This window comes from Vidua chalybeata, chromosome 2 (assembly GCF_026979565.1).
Source record: "Vidua chalybeata isolate OUT-0048 chromosome 2, bVidCha1 merged haplotype, whole genome shotgun sequence".
Taxonomy (NCBI): Eukaryota; Metazoa; Chordata; class Aves; order Passeriformes; family Viduidae; genus Vidua; species Vidua chalybeata.
Window position 1 is genome coordinate 14,459,666 of NC_071531.1, and position 15,348 is coordinate 14,475,013.

The 15,348-nt window shown below is 36.4% G+C and overlaps 1 protein-coding gene across 3 annotated transcripts in view; it reads right to left on the bottom strand.

Moving 5' to 3' along the window:
* The window catches only part of CNKSR2 (connector enhancer of kinase suppressor of Ras 2), a 202,357-nt gene that overhangs the window by 62,494 nt on the left and 124,515 nt on the right, over nucleotides 1–15,348 (bottom strand). For all 3 annotated transcript variants that reach the window (XM_053935604.1, XM_053935603.1, XM_053935602.1), the window contains exons 12-13: nucleotides 13,552–13,641; nucleotides 11,961–12,175 (exon numbers count right to left, since the gene is read on the bottom strand). In XM_053935604.1, coding sequence (XP_053791579.1) covers nucleotides 11,961–12,175; nucleotides 13,552–13,641 — 305 coding nt within the window. The remainder of the gene's footprint in view (nucleotides 1–11,960; nucleotides 12,176–13,551; nucleotides 13,642–15,348) is intronic.

A 15,348-nucleotide genomic window follows, 5' to 3' on the forward strand; every position in this document is an offset into this window, starting at 1 on the left:
GTTTCCCCAGTCTTTTTGACTGACATAACAAGGACTGCAGCAGTGTCACAGCTGCCTGAAGAGAATGAGAATAAAAAGTTAAACTAGACAAGAGCTGCTCATTAGAATAATTTATTCTGTGATCATTCTTCTGCTCTACATCTACTTTGAAACATGCAATTTTGGTACCTCCCACACTACTTTCTATTGACAGTAAGAAATCTAGGAGGGAAAGGGAGGATTTGAAAACTGTATGTATCCTTTAATGGCAAAAGTCCAAGAAGCACCAGTTGCTCCATCACTGTGTGTTTCAAGTGTACCCATTTAAGAAGAACTATAGAAACTAAACTATCGCCTGTTACAGAACAGTATTTAACCCTTTATTTGGATTTCTACTCCCCGACAGTTCCCAGTTTAACCTCTTACTGAGGAGAATGGACCAATCAGAAAAGCCACAAAACAAATGAGGCGGGAAATTAGCCCTGGAGATCATTTCATCCAGCCTTGTTGCTCAAAGCATACAAAGTTGTTCAGGGCTGTGGCCAGATGCATTTTCAGTATCTCTAAGACGGAGACTCCACAAACACCACAGACAACCTGCTCCAGTTAAACACCTTCACAGTAAAAGTACCTTTTCCTTATGTTTATATGGAATTTCCTGTATTTCAATTTTTGTCCATTGCCTTTTGTCCTTCCACAGTGTGTCTGAGACAAGTCACCCCAAAGGCCTCGTGGATGCTTGTGCCCTGCTGCTATGCCCCTCCAGTAGATACCAAACTTTGCAATTTCCTCCAGGAAAAATCTTGGTTTGATTAGAAAATTTCTGTGTTATTCACACGGAAGGTAGGTTTTCCTCGTATGCTTATCCAAACATTAAAACTAGCAAGACTAAAGATAGCAACACTATCCAAGCAGATTTAAGAAACTTATTCTTGATCTATTATTGGATTACAGAGGTGGTCTGTGGCAGAACATGGAGCCAATCTTGCATCTTCTCAGAAGAAAACAAACTGCTGTAAAACAGAAGTCACCCCTGGGGCATTAACAACATCTTCCACCAAGCCCATGGTCTTTGCAGAGGAAAAATCATTAGCCTAGAATAAAAGTCCCATGCCACCTTACAACACCTTGGTGCTCGCTTATGGTGACAAATACGTACACGTCATTCTACAGGAGGAGTGAGCAACACTTCTCAGTGTACCCCTCAGCACAATCTTTTTCATACTCTTTCTGATTATGTGACAGAAAAAAGTGAAGAGGATGTAGGTAGTCTGAGAAAACAGATTTTTGCTTTAAGGAAGATACACTATTTCAAGTTATTCTCTGTTAGCACTTGGACATAATATCCTTTGGGGAAAGGAAGAAAACTCCTTCTGGCTTTCAACAGAGGGGAAGTTTTCAGGGGAAAAGAAGGAAAGAGTTTCTGTACATCAGGAATTATACATTCTGTTAAAATTCATACCAACCACTTCCATTGCCCTTATGAATTAAGGTAGAAAAAAAACAGTTCATTGCAGGATAAAAGTCTCATTACTTGCTGGAATTCAGTAAAATTTCCTCTAAGCATAAGATGAAGCAGACCTTTGCAGAAGGTGGGGAAAGATAACATTAGGTTTTTTTTTAATTCCGAGCTGGCCATGGTGATCTTATGGGTACAAACCAGCTTAAAAAGAAATTTTACACATCATTCTAAAGCCAGAATTCTGTAGTGTTGGAAATGCTATCTACTTGGGTTAATCTGAAAGCAAAGGGATATACTTGAGAAGTGGACAAAAAGCAGTTATTGCTTTATGAAAAATACCAGGTTGCTTTTTCCTCCACAGCACAGTAGCAGAGATGGATTGGCTGACTCAGGGATCAGGCACTAAGCAACAAGCACTTCTCTCCAGTAAAACAGAAACACCCAATAAAACAGCTTCAGTTCAGGAGCTGCAGTGCTGCAAAGAGCCATTTTCCCCCCAGGTGGAACCATACAATCTCCCATATTGTGTGTTAGCAGCGGGCTCGAGGGGCCACCACTGTGTAAGTGGGGCAGAGGAATGGGGCAGACACTCCTGTGGAGTCAAAACCCCCACTTGGAAAAAATCCCTTGTTCAGAAACAATGGAACTCTTTGTCAAAGCATTTTGATAAAATGACACTCTGAAAAAGGCATATGTGCTCCATTAATTCAAATAACATTCCACCACTTAGTACTGTTTTTTTAGAATGCCAAATTGCATGACACATGCCAGCCAGTGTCCTTGGTTAAACGCTTTCATAGTCCTAGTATCTCCCTTTCCCTTGTGCAGAAAGGAGAACAGAGAAGAGCCAGTAGAGAAGTCAGGCCCTGGATCAAAGTTCTCCTGGACGTGACAATCCCCAGCATATTACAGTGGTAACTCATGCTGAGTCCCCCCTGTGCAATACCTGACATAAACTTCTCTGCATGCTGCACTTCATCTCTTCTTTATCAAAGTGGAATAACCAAGGGACTAAATCACTGATTTGACATTAATAAAATATAAAACTGTGCTACTGTGATTGTACCAGCTACAGGTAATGTACCTTACTGATGTAAAAACAATGCTAATATCTACAAAGGCAATGGTCCTCTATCAGGTAATAAAAGCAGGATACAATCAGGAATGATTCTATGAAATAGATAACAGAAAAAAATACAGAATGGGGATGTGAAAGGAAATTAGGAAATGTTCTGAGCTGAGAGATTTATTAGTTTATAGATCTATATCTCTAGACCATATAAAATTACATTTTCAGACCATTATATTCTATGCAGTAAGGAATAAATCTAGACTGGCACAGCTGGACTAGATGACCTTTACAGTAACTCTCTCATTTTTAAAGAATTCCCCAGCTTTGTCATGGAAAGAAATTACGACACGCTATTTTTTTCCCCTCATGGTCACAATGCAAAAGCAGTTAATAGAAAAAGTTTAAATAAAAAATTTCCACAAAAGACTCCCAATGTGCTTCATGATGCCCATAAACCAATCTTACGTCATCTCTAGGGGATTTTGCTTTGCAGCAATAATTAACTCTGGATTTTGGTAATAATCAGAGAGTATATAGAATTAGATTAAAAATCTCCCATATTCAATACCTTCAAATTTCATTTGCACAACCACTTCCCCAGTAAGAGCAAATTAATGGTATTAACTATTTCTTTCAAAGAGAAACAATGCAGATGTGAAAATATTCTCTAATCTGTGAAAGAAATAATATACCTCAAGAACAATGTAGATATTATTCCATATAATTAAAAGAACTTAGCACCCCCTCCCAAGGAGACTAAGTATTACTGTTTCACAAAATTGAGTTAAACAGAACTCAAATATAAAAGCTGTATATGCACATCTACTCTCTTCAGTCTTGAGTTCAAAGGACTGAGAGTCTAGAACTGGGAAAACAAATGTGAGATTACTGAGGCACATTCCTGAGATTATTTTAGCTAAGCAGCAATGAAACAACAGAAACTATCCCTTAAATCTGAGCAAGTTGCTATACTCTCAGCTATTGCCAAAACACCTGTTTTGCTGTTCATCTCCAACTTTTCTGCCATGGGGGAGACAAGCCGTGCTGCAGGTTGGCCAAGACTTCATCCAGTCTCCATCTCAGGAGGTGCTCATCACCCAGCTGGGCAAAGCCTGGAGAAGCCTCGTCTGACCTCAGAGCTTGCCCTGCTTTGCGCCAAAGACCAGAGCACAGAACCTCTTGAGGTTGCCCCCAAACTGAATTATCCTATTATCCTATGCAGTTTATGCTGTTTTCTGAGGCACCTGGGTTTTAGTTTTTTTGCAGCAAATTCATTAGGTGCCTTTCTCTTGCTGTCATCTTTCCTCTCCTCTGTCCAACATTTTACTTGGAATTATGACAACTGGCTACCCATTCACCCAATTTATCACCTTTATCATTAGTAACAGGTACCATCATTAGTAAAAGGCAATTCATACCCTATTTGAATGTGGAATTTAATATAGATCTGAATAGGACTTCATGAAAGAGATTAACTGTAATAGCAGAGGACTAGATCCAGAGGCCCCTCTATTCCTCTCTGTTGGTTGCACTAGTCTAAAAATAAAATAAAGCCATCTTCCATTAGCAAGGAATTGATATGCTGTTTCTCTCTTGCTTTTTCTCTCAGAAATGTAGATTTATTTTGAACCAAATTTTTACCAAACTCAGATGGAATAGCAAAAAAATTACCTTTGACCACAACAATTTAATGGCTATGCCAAACATTTTACAGCTGTCACAAGAAAGGCATATTTTGCTTATTGGTTAACTGTTTTACTGTATTATTTGTTTTATATGCTACACAGTTCACTTATGACCTAGATGATGTTTCTACACAGATTTTAACAACATGAATACTATTTTTATCACTTATTTTGTGTCTGTTACATTTGTGAACTGCTGCATTCAAATAAAAGGATACATACAATATTGTTTAGATGGTTTCTTTTGGGCGTGTAGAAGCTGGCCAAGTCCTGGAACCACTATTCCAATTTGAGAATGTGAGTGAGACATCCTGCTCTCCTGTCTGAATCAAATATACACACCCACAAGTATCCCACTGAAAGAAACCCCGCATGTGCCAATGTGTAGGCCTTCAAAGCTGCCCATGGGCAATGTGGCTGTGGGACATGATGGTGTTACCCATTGCCTCATGAAGACAAAGGTAAAAATTTCCTATTATGTTTCTTTTCCTTATCCTTCTTTTCCCCTAATTTTTTCAGCATTGTTCTTTCTAAATATCTCTCAGAGCAAAGGGCTGTCTATACCTGAACCATAGATTAGGCTGATGAGAAATGGAGAGAAGCTCATGATGCCTTCATAGCACAACCAAATTTGCTTCTCTGCATTGCATTAAATGAAACATTTTACTAGCACTTTTGCCTCTAAATAGACTTTGAGGCTTTTAAAATCAGGCTTCAAATCAGATTATTCTATAACTTCATAAGCCTTTTCAGCTCAGTTTCTACTGCAATGCAGTGAGTTCCTTCCATTTCCACACATGTGGACCTCGTTACCATCACAGCCTTATTTCCTCACTACACGCTCACTGATGGAAAAGGGAGCAAGGAGCTGAAGTCCTAGAACAAGACAAACAACCCCCTAAGGCTACAAAAACTAAGCTGAGATGTGACCAGTATAACCTAGAGACGAAAGACGTAAATGTGTTAAATGCTCCAGTCACCTCCAGAGAGGATATCCAGGTGTTTAGCTTTTACCAGCCAAGCTCTGCTGGAGCTTCATGAACATGAAGTACTCGAGGAGAAACTCAGGCACCACAGCAGCTCAGAGTGTTGGACTCTCTACTGAGCCCAGGAGCCTCCTCACAGTCCAGTCTGAGACAGCTGTCTTTGAGAAGTCTAGACATCATGAGGAATTACAGTTTTTTCACTTGTGAAATTTTAACAGCATATGTACTACTTTTGGTAAAGACTTGTATTTTCCTGCCTTTATAGTAGAAGCTAAAGTGTGCACAATTATATTTAGACTGTAAAGGGCTAACTTGCAACAAAGCAGCGAAGAAATTATTTTTAAAATAATTTCTTACTGTGGTAATTAGAGATTTTCACAACTATTTCTAAAACTGTTCTTTATGTTTATTTAATTTCTGGACAGTTACTTGAAATCCAGTGCATTTTCTTAGCTGGGAATATAAAAATGCCAATGGTTTTTAACTGGAACACAACTATAATTTTTTTTACATTGCGTAATTCTTACATTTTCAAAAAAGAGTTCAAGATTTCCTTTGCGTATGATTAAAACACATAAGTCTGTAATCTATTTCCAGTTTCAGTATTATTTTAATACATATATTTAAATGGAGATGAAAGACCACAGCAAAGAAGTAACAGTAATTCAAATATTAACAAAATTTATGGAGATTCTATTGGAAAATATTTTTACTATGCACTTAGGTTAAACACTTTGATACCAACTGCTAGATTTTTATTCTACAACAATTACATGTCTAACTATAGACTATTGTGAAAACAAGGAGGAGAGAAGGAAAAAGGGAGCATTGTTATTTAGTCCAACTTGCCAAACTTGCTGTAGTTGGACTCCAGACATTTTTAGGAAGAAAATTTTTAAGAAAAAAACCAACTCCATCTGTTGTAAGAGTGCAATGACATTCAAAATTTCAGACACCTACCTAAAATCTGTGCAACTGATTTTTAATTTGTTCTCTACAAATTTTTTGTTTATTTCCAAATATCCATAATAAAAAAATTAACTGAACAGAAATTCTTTAAATACTGTGATACTTACAATTATAGGAAACTGCTAGTTTTTCAGTGGGGTAGTTTAGTTAGGGCTGTTTTTTTAGTAAATCATTCTCCACTATTAAATGTTATTAGATGCCATTTTTATAAAGAAGATTTTTGCGATAAGTTGATGGGTAACTTGCACATAAGTTTATTAGGAAACTGTATGCACATGTTCTGCACTTTAAAAAATGCTAGTTATTGGGTACTACGATTAAAGGTTTTATAAATACATGCACATTTGATTCAAGAATTTTCATCAAAAACAATATAGTTTAAGTATCTTCACTTCTTACTTCCTTGCAGCCTTTCTACAGAGAGGAACAGGAGAAGTAAGGGAAAATCAACCACTTAAGTAGAGTTAGACCTGAAGTTTTCAAAATAATGAGTTTTTTGGTGAATTCTTCTCTGTATTGACAACACCTAAATATATGCATTTTGAATTCAACTTTTAGAAAGCATTTTCTTGTATTTTTTCTGGAGGGGTCTGTAGGAGGCAAGAAACACTTGGAAATATGCATGATTTAAGTAGAAATTATTTTGGCTAAAAGTTACTATCTCCTTTCCAATTTATATTATTAATTAAGACCAACTTTTGCAATAGGTCCATAAACAAATCTTCACTTGAAGTATTCTCAACAAGATCACTGTTGCAGCCAGGCGACCCGTGCCTGGCCAGGCTGATGCTGCCCCACCAGCTCTGCAGAGAAAACCCCAGGAGCTGACCTGGCACGGCCACCTTGAGAGGACTGGAGGGAGGAACAGCTCAGACTGACCCCTGCTCACACCCTGGTCCTTGCTGCCTCACTGGCAGAGTAGAAAGGAGAGTGCCTGACTCTCTGTGGGTGCTCACTGCAGCAAATATTGCTGTTAATTACGTGATTAAGAATCATCAGACTGCATTTCAACCACATGGACAGTTAGACATTGCTAAAGAGGAAAAAAAAAGAAGTTTGCCAAACTTGCACCAACTTAATTCAATTTGCAGCACAACTCCAGCTGATAGCTGTTATTTTATTTCTCCCTTATTGGAGAATATTAAAGAATATTGGAATATTCTGGAATATTAAAGATAGTGCATGTGTACATATCTACGCATGTAAATTTAGCAAAATCCCAGTGGTACAAAGCCTTGATTTATCTCCTCAACCCATTACTAAATGACCTGTTTCAGATGTATGAACTTCTAGTGCCACATTTTGCTACTAAACTTACCTTATTTTCAAATGCAAATAAAATAACTAAGAAAACTCCACTATTAATTAAACAATTTAAAATAGTCTGGTTATCACAGCATAGTGAGAAGCTGTTATTTTTCTGTCACTTTTCCTACAACAATCGAGTCACTATGTACTGGTAAGAACACATGAACAAGTGAGCATACATGCACTGGAAAAGGCAGAGGAATAATGGGAGGTAGGAAGGGAGAAGAAACAAGGTCAATAATATAAGTTTATCTATGTAAGTTACAGCCTATTGTATATAGCAGGGAGTTATGCAAGAAAAAGCAATCTCGCTTACTATCACAAACTTTTCTTCACATTGCAGTTCTGCTTCTAGACTAAGGGAAAGTTGTATTGATCCAGTTACAAAATTATTATTATTATTAAGTTATTAATAACTGATTATTATTAACCTGACATTGAACTTCTTTTGACCCATGACTCTATCTCCCTCCTAAATAACAAATTATTTTCCTTCAATAAAAACAAAGCACAACACACAACACAGCACACAAGAAAATTCCTTTACAGAAAACATAATGAACTTGAGAAACTACAACAATGTGTCAGAGTTTTCATCTCTTGTGCCCAAAAGTTCAAGACAAAAATGTGCTGTTTTCTACCTAATAGATCTAATAGATCACATTGAACACCTGCTTGCACATCAGATTAGCAACAGCTCAAACAGTTTGTCTCAGCTTAATAAAAATATTAACACTCTGTGTTGGTTTCTTTTACAATACTGAGGAAGAAAAATAGAATGCAAGAACAAAAACTTGTCTAGAAATCAACAAAACACTGAAAACAATTTCTAGGATGGGAAAAAAAAAAACAAAGCAGTGCAGAAAATTTATATATGAGGATTCAGAAACACCAGAAGAGGATACAAGAGATGTTTAGTTCACAGACACAACAAAATTAGTTTTTGCTTTGCTATGGTATCAGCTATCACACTGGTTACGTTCAGTGGATACAAGCAAACCCTGTTCACTTTTCAAGGCTGCAACTGCAATGTACCCTTGACCAGACAGTTTTGATTGCAATGGCAGGTCAGTAATATACACAAAACTTTTGAAACCAGTGATTTTATGCAAGTTTAGTTTCCTGACAGTCAGAAAATGCTAGACTGCCAAAATCTTGTGATCACTTCAGAATATTACAACTTGAATCTGCTGGCATTTTACAGAATAGCTTTTAGCAAATAATAAACAGGTACTTCTACATTACCATGGTAATTTTTGAACACCATCCACTTTGTTTACAGCACAAAAGATAATACCATTTCTGCTGTGGTAATTTAATTCAGCAGTGTAGTTTTTTGATCAAAGATTTTTCTTTTCTGTAGAGTCATACATAAAGGCTGAAGTCAGCATAACTGTAAAAGCTGCCTTTCTGCAGAAAAGCTTCACAGTAAAAAGGTAATCAACCTGCTCACATCAACAGCTGCAAAATCCAAAAGGAAAGAGGCCTGGAATGGTAAAGGGAATTCATCATTAACTAGTGGATTTTAGTCCAAAATTATTTAACATTTATATCAATTGAGTAAAAAAAGAATGAAAGCATCAGTGAAAAAAGGTAAAACAGAATCAAAGACCAGTGGATGACACAAAACCTGACTGCTGAGTGAGCAGCATGGCTTTTACTCCAGGGAATTCAGTAAAAGGGAAAAGAAAATAGAAGAAAAAAAAAGAGGAAATTAAACGTGCATGATTTCTATTTCACAGAATACACACATTATAAATATAATTTCAGAACAAGGAGACCCCACACCAGACCCCAGATTCCTGGAGCTTCAACACTCCTTTGTTATGGATGTGGGAACCATGGAGGCCCAGTTTGAGGGTCCAGAGTCCTTACTCTCACATATTTCATGCTTAGGGTTGCTTCAGAGACATGGATTATTCAGCAAGCATACCCAAGAAGTTAATGTTTCAAAATGACCAACTATATAAAAGGTTATCATATTTAAGAACAAAGAATGCAAGATAAAAGCTTTTAGATTGGGAATATCCATCTTGTAGATAAGTGATTTGAAATAATATCATTACAGAAAAAAATAAAGCTAAAACCAAGTAACAAACATACTCTCATTCCAAGGCTATGCTTAAAATCAGTAATCAGTCCTTTAAGCATTTAAATAGGTAAGTAGTGAACAGGAATGGTTGTGTAACCTTTCCATGCAGCTCCTGGAAATTTATGTGCTCTGCTGGCAAACATACTTTAGGAAGGATGCTTAAGATAGTTTAGGATTAGATATGAAGATTTGAAAGAATTTTGAGAATGAGGAAAGGATGTGAAAACCCAATCGTTGAAGAAAAACCTAAGCAGCTCATTATAACTCTTGCAAGCAAGAGGAGTCTACAAAATTATTTGATTATAACCTGTAAAATCCTATACTGAGGGATAAATTTGGTTACAAAAGATGTTTAAACCCAGAAGATAATGGTACATTTAAAACTATGGTTGGACATAGAAGCCAGGTAAAGACAGGCTAACAGATGAATACTCTTTACAACAAGAGCAATGAGGGATGGGAGCTACTTAACAATTCTGGTGGGGTGTTCTTTAGCACTGGGACCTTATGCAAACAATTGAGGCACTACAGGTTCAAATTCAACAAAAGCCATGTGGTAGAGGCTGCTCTTTACTTTAGAAAAATCTACTGGCTTGTGGTATACACAGCACAGAGGCACAGCATTCTCTCTTCCCCTGATATTCTAGAATGATGAAAACATTGACTTCTGAAAAAAAATCCAGACCAAACCAAACAAAAACTTCCACCTCTTTCACTACTATCAGGGTAGTTCTTTTACACTCGACTCATGAGTATCCGGAGGCTTCCATTTACAAATAATCTGAAATCTTTGGGAAAACCTAGGTAGCTGCTGATTGTAAAAAGAAAATTGTAATAGGACAGCCACTCTTTTAGTGATCTTTAAGATGCAATTTGAGCATAAAGCATGTTTTCACTGTCTGATTTGTTATCTATAGCTTAATAAAATTTTACTGCAAACAGATACGAGTTCCTTGTTTGTTATCTGTACTCCCCCATTCTTTGTTCACTGTACTGTTTATTTAAGATTGGAAGAAAAGTTCTGCTCAAAACCTTTGGCTCTACTATGTGGCAAAAGATGTATGCACCAGAATACTTGGGTGTCATTACCACTAAATAGAAACTCTGGAACTGCATGATAGCAGCCAGCTTCCAGAGACAGCATCAGCAATATTCAGCTGCAGAGTGCTGCAAATGCTTTGTGAAGGGCTCCTTTCCATTTCCCATTTCTTGGACAAATCAATAGTCCAAGATTCCTTTTTCTGTTTACTTCATGCATTTTGCTCCATAGCCAGTTAGCAGATCAATACTGATTTGTATTCTAAAGAATGGATAATCTTTATTTATTTTTATAAAGGAATAAGCTCCAACTAAACTTTCAAATAGATGCTGATGATTTAATGGCATTACAGAGAGAGATCCTTTAATGGTAATGATGCACAAGAAGGATTAGCTGACACTGGTGGAATTTGGGGTGGTAACATTTCAAGTGTTTTGAGGAGGGATATCGAAAGTAAATGAAAAATGCTTGTTGTCAATTCTATGCTTGCTGCTGCTCATTAACTTCCAAACCAGAGCTTCGAGAATCGCCAGTTCCTGTGTACATCATTAATTTTTGTACAGAATTTGGAAACTAGACTTACTATGTGATAGAGGGAACCAAAGGAAAAAAAAAAAAAAAAGATGGTACCTTAAAAGAAAATATTTTGTTACTGCATAGTGTCAGGAATTTAACATATACTGAGAAACAAATGTCACTGAGAGATGAGTATTCTCTTGATACATGGAAAGTGCTATGAGGTGAATATCTTATCACATCTAAAATATGTTGTGATCTTCTAATTCCATTTTTTGGACGCTCTTAAAAACAAGCAAGTTGCTGCAATTTTCCTGTTGCATCCCATTCAGTGGAACCACTACCTTCACATTTATACCTGCATTCCTGAGGGCTGTGTGTTAAAAACAGTTACATGCATTAGAGCTCCTCTTACCTCAAAGGAAAACAAACACCTTCCAAAAGTTTTCCTGCCATTATCAGGCCTTCCAAGTACCTGGAGTAAAGGGGCTGTCTGACAACACTTAGCATATTGCAGTGATAGAGATGCTGGGAAGAAGTTTTCTAGCCAGTCAGGAAACTGCTGTTGCTTCCCTTTCCATCAGCAGCAAGTCAGTCAAGGCAGAGATACCACACTGCATTTCAAAAGTGCCATTTTCTAACACAGGAAATAAAACAATGCTGTCCATCCTTCATCTTAACAGCAAAATCAAGAATTCTAAAATATTCTGTTGAGATCTAGTTATTGTCTGAAGAATATAAATCAGTGCAACAGCAGCAGTCCAGAGAAGGTTTGAACAACAGTATTAAACCAAGACTGTCTCTTATCACAAGCACAGAGCAATGACTTTTGTTAATGTTACTTTTACTCACATGGTACAAAGCAGTTTCTGGTCCAGGTGTGCCCATGACTTCTTGCCTCAATGACTCCATTTGTAAACTAGGCAAAAGTGAGTAATGACTTGGACTACTACTCTTGTCTCCTTTCTTTTTGGACTTTTTCCCAGTATCCTTTTTGCTATTCCTTTGAAACATGTAGTCTTCTTGACCTATTTTCTCATTGCTCATATAGCGAAGCAATGAATTTTCTGTTGAAAGGAAAGTAATGCAAAACACCATTGTGAACTGTTACAGGCATGTAAATCCTGCTTCCAGAACATGCAATATTCTTGCTAAGATCTACTGCCAATTTTAACTCTTTGGGACTATTTCATTAACAAAACCCGTATGTTTCTTTGGTTCAGATATAATAAGAAAGCAAACTTTTGGTAGGGAAAATTCATGACTCTTACAGTTTTCTGGTATATTTTAAATAAAGGGAACAAAATATAAAAGAAGATGCACATCAATAAATTTTGTCTTGGAGTTTTAAAAAAATGAGCAATGATGGACTTATGAAAATTTTGGGGTTTTGCTACTTTTATACCAGGAGTCATAATCAATACAAGGGTTAGTGACACCACACATTTTAAAGTAATTTGCTCTAAACATTCATTGGAGATCATTCACCATATCATACATATTTTCCCTGAATACTCTTCCAGCATGTACCAATTTGTAGCTGACCCAGAAGCAATGTCTGTCAATTTAGGAAAACTCAGAAGATTTCTTTTTCACAAAATTTTCTCTCTTTCCCTGCATTAATGTGAACTTCTAGTACCCACTACCTCCTGTGGCAAGAAGCTCTTCAGCTTGAACATGAACTGCAGCAGCTCATTTTCTTTTTATCCAGCATCTGACAGAGATATTTGATCTTTTTGATCTTGTTTCAGATTGAACACTGACAAACCTATTTCCTAACTTAACTCCACACAAGCTTTTATAAACCTTTATTATGTCCTGTTTAAGTTCCCCAAACTGATAATGGGCAGCCTGTGTAACTGACCCCAGTTTAGGAGTCAATTCAGGCATCTGATTAATTTTTGTTGTCTCCTAAACCTTTTTGAATTCAAATGTATTTTTCTTAGGAGATTAAGAGACTGGAATTGCACACACATAGCATGAGCAACAACTGACATGGCAGCATAAGAATGCTTCTAAATTTGGTCTTGTATTCTTTTCCTAATAATTCTTAAGTGTTTCCTTTTTTGATCCCTACTGAATATTTAGTTAACATTTTTGCAGAAATAGCTATCATTACTGTAACATTTTGTTCCTGGCTGATAAAAGCAATCTCAGAGGTCATAATTTTGTACGTGGAGTTCTGCATCCAAGCCTCATAACCCAGAAGAATCTTATCCTCTTTGATTTTGAAGTAAATCTCATTCTGCTCTAGAATGTTTTCCAACCAACTTCCTCAATCCTAAAATAGACTCTGCAAAAAAATATATATAATAAAAAAATAAGAAAACAGGTTCACAAACATATATAGCTAAGCAAGCAGCAAAATGATGTTGAAATACATAGCTTAAAGCAAGATAAAACCCATAATGCCTTGTATAAGATGTGTGTTCAGATTACTTACCTCTCCTAGTATCTCTTTTAATTTTATTGGGGTCTTCATAATCTCCCACCCAGTTATATTCTACTGGCATAGAAATAGGCCTCAGCTTCCCTGGAAACAGAGGAAAAAACTGAGATCATGCACCATAAGGCAGCATTAACCCAAGGTTCTTTAGAAGAAAGAACAAATTATGTGCTAAGCTGCTATTCTACAGGGCTGCTTATGAAAGAGGATCCAGCATTGCCTCTGAACAAGAGGTCAAGGCAGGAGTTCTGTTTTCTTTAACAGAAAAGAAGCAGCTAAGTATTTAATGTATTTTTTTTTTTAAGTTTAGAAAATAAATCCAGTGCCCTACCAAATCATCAGTGGAGTGATGTCTGAGACTGACAAATGCATTCAAATTACTTCAGTTTTCACTGAGTAGTATCTATTTCTTATTCTAGAAGCCCCTGGCACACACATGGGAGAACTGTTCTAAAGCACATGGAAACTGTTGGTAACAGAAACTTGTGCATATCACTGAAGTACCTTCACAAATAGCAAATGTGGGCTTGCAAAATCCATCAGTGACTAAGTGAGAAAGGAAGTAGAAAACTTCTACATGTAATTTCTTTTGTAGCATTTCATCCACAGAAAGCAAAGTACATTATTATTGCTAAATTCACTTTGACTTCAGACAGCAATAAAAAGAATAGCTGAAGACTATCCTATCTTTTAAATTTTGACTGGAAGATGCTGAAATGATTTTTTAAAATGCTGTAAACTATGATTTCTGTTTAAGGATTGCACATATATAGCTGAAAATCAGTGTGCTATGGAACTTAGTGGGGCCACCTAGAGTGGTCTGAATTCTTTAGCAAGTTAAATATTGTATTGAAACATAGTGTAGGTAAATAATGTACTGAAACAAAACAGAGAAGCAAAGCACATGGCATATTATCTGACAGACTGAAAACAAAATGTTTTCCTAACAAGATCAGCCCTTGCTCTTTTTAAATCAATCTATCAGTCATAAATCCAAAAAGCAAGTAAATAGTTTGCTTTTAAAAGTAGCAAAGCTTAAAGTAAAAACTTCAAAAGTCCTGTAAATTATTTTAGTAGAAAATCCCTACATAAAATCTTAGTTCATATTTTCGAGGTTAAATCTGTGATACCCTGAAAAAAATAGACATGTTTATAATGAAAAAAAATATTGAAACATGTAAATTTCCCTGCTGAAGTACTGTGTCCATGGAAAACACACCACCACCATGCAGGCAGCATAATGGTAAAACTTTTTATTATCTTAAAAAAAAAAATTGACAAAAAAGTTTTATGTTCTGTTCAGACCACAAGATTACGTCACAAATACTTCACTACTCAGGAAAATCACATATATTTTAAACTTTTCTCTTATCATTCATTTTACTATTTAGGGACACATATTGAAGTCTGATTGAAGCTGGTGAGATTTAGTGCACACAGTCATTTCCTGAGCGGGGATGTATTCGGCTCATGTTTACTTGATCAGGAACAGCTCTCAACAGTTTCTTCTTCTAGACAATAAAACCTTCTTTTCTTTGTGAGGCTAAACACACAGTATCTTATTAATAGGAACTGCACACTTAATAAAATAGAAAAGCTACAAAATTGATTGTTATCGAAAGTAACAACAAATTTTCTGCAAAACTTTCAGCTGTTCAAAGTACCTGCTTTTGTATCTGGCATTAAAACTGCAATAATCAAATTTGTTTCTTTCCTTAAACTCAAGTTTCATTTGCTTGTTTCCTCTCCTAACAACCTTGTTTTTTACACTCCTATGGATTCCCTAATCTCTTT